General features: G+C 36.4%; 1 protein-coding gene across 1 annotated transcript in view; it reads right to left on the bottom strand.

Moving 5' to 3' along the window:
• Nucleotides 1-2,101, bottom strand: part of LOC101853284 (cubilin) — a gene marked incomplete at its 5' end in the record, with an annotated part of 32,082 nt that overhangs the window by 21,949 nt on the left and 8,032 nt on the right. Inside the window, 1 exon segment of the mRNA XM_013090782.2 lies at nucleotides 374-624. Within this exon segment, the coding sequence (XP_012946236.1) occupies nucleotides 374-624 (251 nt within the window).

Genomic DNA, 2,101 nt, shown 5'->3' with positions numbered 1-2,101 from the left:
GTGGGGGTGGGGTGGGGGTGACATTTTAATGTTGAAAGATCATCGTATACCGACTCCCATTTTCTTAGTCAACGATTGTTTGATATAAACAACACGCCACCTGAAAAAGGACACATACGGGACAAAAAAAAAAAGAAAGTCTTTAGATCTCTGATGGTACAAATAGAAATGCTCCTATTCATTTGTCCTATAATTTAAAAATAGAACTAGCCAAGTTCTAAGGTCTCAGATGGCACAGTTGTCAAGTTCATTAGGTCCCATACTGTTAAAATAGAAGCAGTCAAATTCTGAAATTTCAGATTGAGATATTAACAAAGCACGACAGAAAGAGGTTCCCATTAGCAAACACAAAGAAAAATTTGGCTGCACTTACCCAAAGACACAAAACTATCGCTGAACACGTAAGAGATGTTGAATCCTTTCCGCGGGAACTTGAAGTCTGCATTGGCCTCCATGGGCGGAGCTTTGAAGGACAGTCTCCCTTCCCCAGTGGAGAAATGGAGGAGAAGTGCCTCCCCCGTGGAATAGATGACTGTCGTTTGGTTGTAAGTGCCGCAAAATGTGCCGATCACCCGCGCTGTGTTGGTGTAGCCGTCAAAAATACGTAAGTAGTCGAAGGGGCAGCTGTAGAGAAAATGGAAAAGAAAAAAAGGCAAATTGAACAAGAGTATCAAACCTAGAGGCGATCAAATTTATGTACGACTTGACTTTCTGGCGTGTCTAAAAACTGACGATCTGAATTCAAACTGGCGTTAGAATATAATACTGAAAGGGTTCTTATTTTTTTAGGATACTTCAAAACGGATTTGAGACTACAGTGGCCATTTAAATCTTTCCAAGAAACTGACCACGTTCCCTGCCAAATTATGTTTATCGTAACTTTTTTAATGTGAGGAGAACAGGCAGACAAGAAGTCGAAGGCAGAGAAATGATTTAGATATCTAGTTCTTTCGAGGCGTCGAGTTCTTTGGGTTGATTTTTTTTACCTGAGACAAGACACTTCTTCAAAGTATTTGACATGTAATTCATTTTTCCTCCCTTATCAAGAAGGGATTAGCAAGTAACACATTGCATTGTTTGTATCAGCTTCTAGGTTATCGTAAGCATTTATAGCAAAAGACAAATAACTAAGTCTGTGTCTTACCACAAAACATTTCATCAAGTTAAATACTGGACGTCTATCAAATCAACAAAACACATTTCTACAGAATAGGCTTGGAAGAAAGCAAAACAATTACTTATGTTATTTTAGTAAATGACCATTTTTCTTAATTCTCAAAACTAATGAACTATTTCTTATTTTAAAAAAAAATAGAATTTAAATAAAAATGATTTTAAAAAGAACAACAACATGACGTATGTTATAAAACATAGTGAGTAAATTTTTCATTCCTTCGCACACTCCTGAACTTGGATACATATGTACAGAAAATACTGCTGTCTGGTCATTACAAAGTTGTTCATTGATAAGAAGACGTAAACCCTGCATGCAAAAATTCAAATCTTTGAAAGAGTCAATGAAATGATGCATGAACGCTTAACATGTAGAACAAGGAATACACCCAGTCACCCTTTTCATAGCCAATGCTTAGCTACTTTACCACTTTATAGCTGGTAGACTAATATTTCCTAGATATGAAGCAAAACTACCAAGTATACTGTAATTTCTAATATTAAAGAGAACATCGATATAACAGGCCTACATCTGTGCGCTCTAAGTATTCATTAAAGCAAAGCAATTTGATGCTGAACTGCAGCTATCCTAATAAATGTTTTAAAAGCCATAAATAAAATGATCAGCCCACCAGCTTTACAACAACCAAGGATCATTACTTTTAGTAACACAAATAAATTCTGGGTTAAAACTGGATGCCAGACGCATAACGTTAATTCCAAACCCCTCACCACAAAAAACAAACAAACAAACAAAAAAACAAAACCAGAATAACAACTTAACAAGCACCAAAGTATAAAATGATACATTACTTTTGCAAATCCAAAGCTACTATCCTCATGGATAGTTTTTCCCTTTAATTAGTCAGGGTGCAAACACACACACACACACACACACACACACACACACACACACACACACACACAC

This window comes from Aplysia californica, unplaced genomic scaffold, assembly GCF_000002075.1.
Source record: "Aplysia californica isolate F4 #8 unplaced genomic scaffold, AplCal3.0 scaffold01508, whole genome shotgun sequence".
Taxonomy (NCBI): Eukaryota; Metazoa; Mollusca; class Gastropoda; order Aplysiida; family Aplysiidae; genus Aplysia; species Aplysia californica.
The sequence above is the reverse complement of the archived record's forward strand: the minus strand, read 5'-3'. Positions and strand labels throughout refer to the sequence as shown.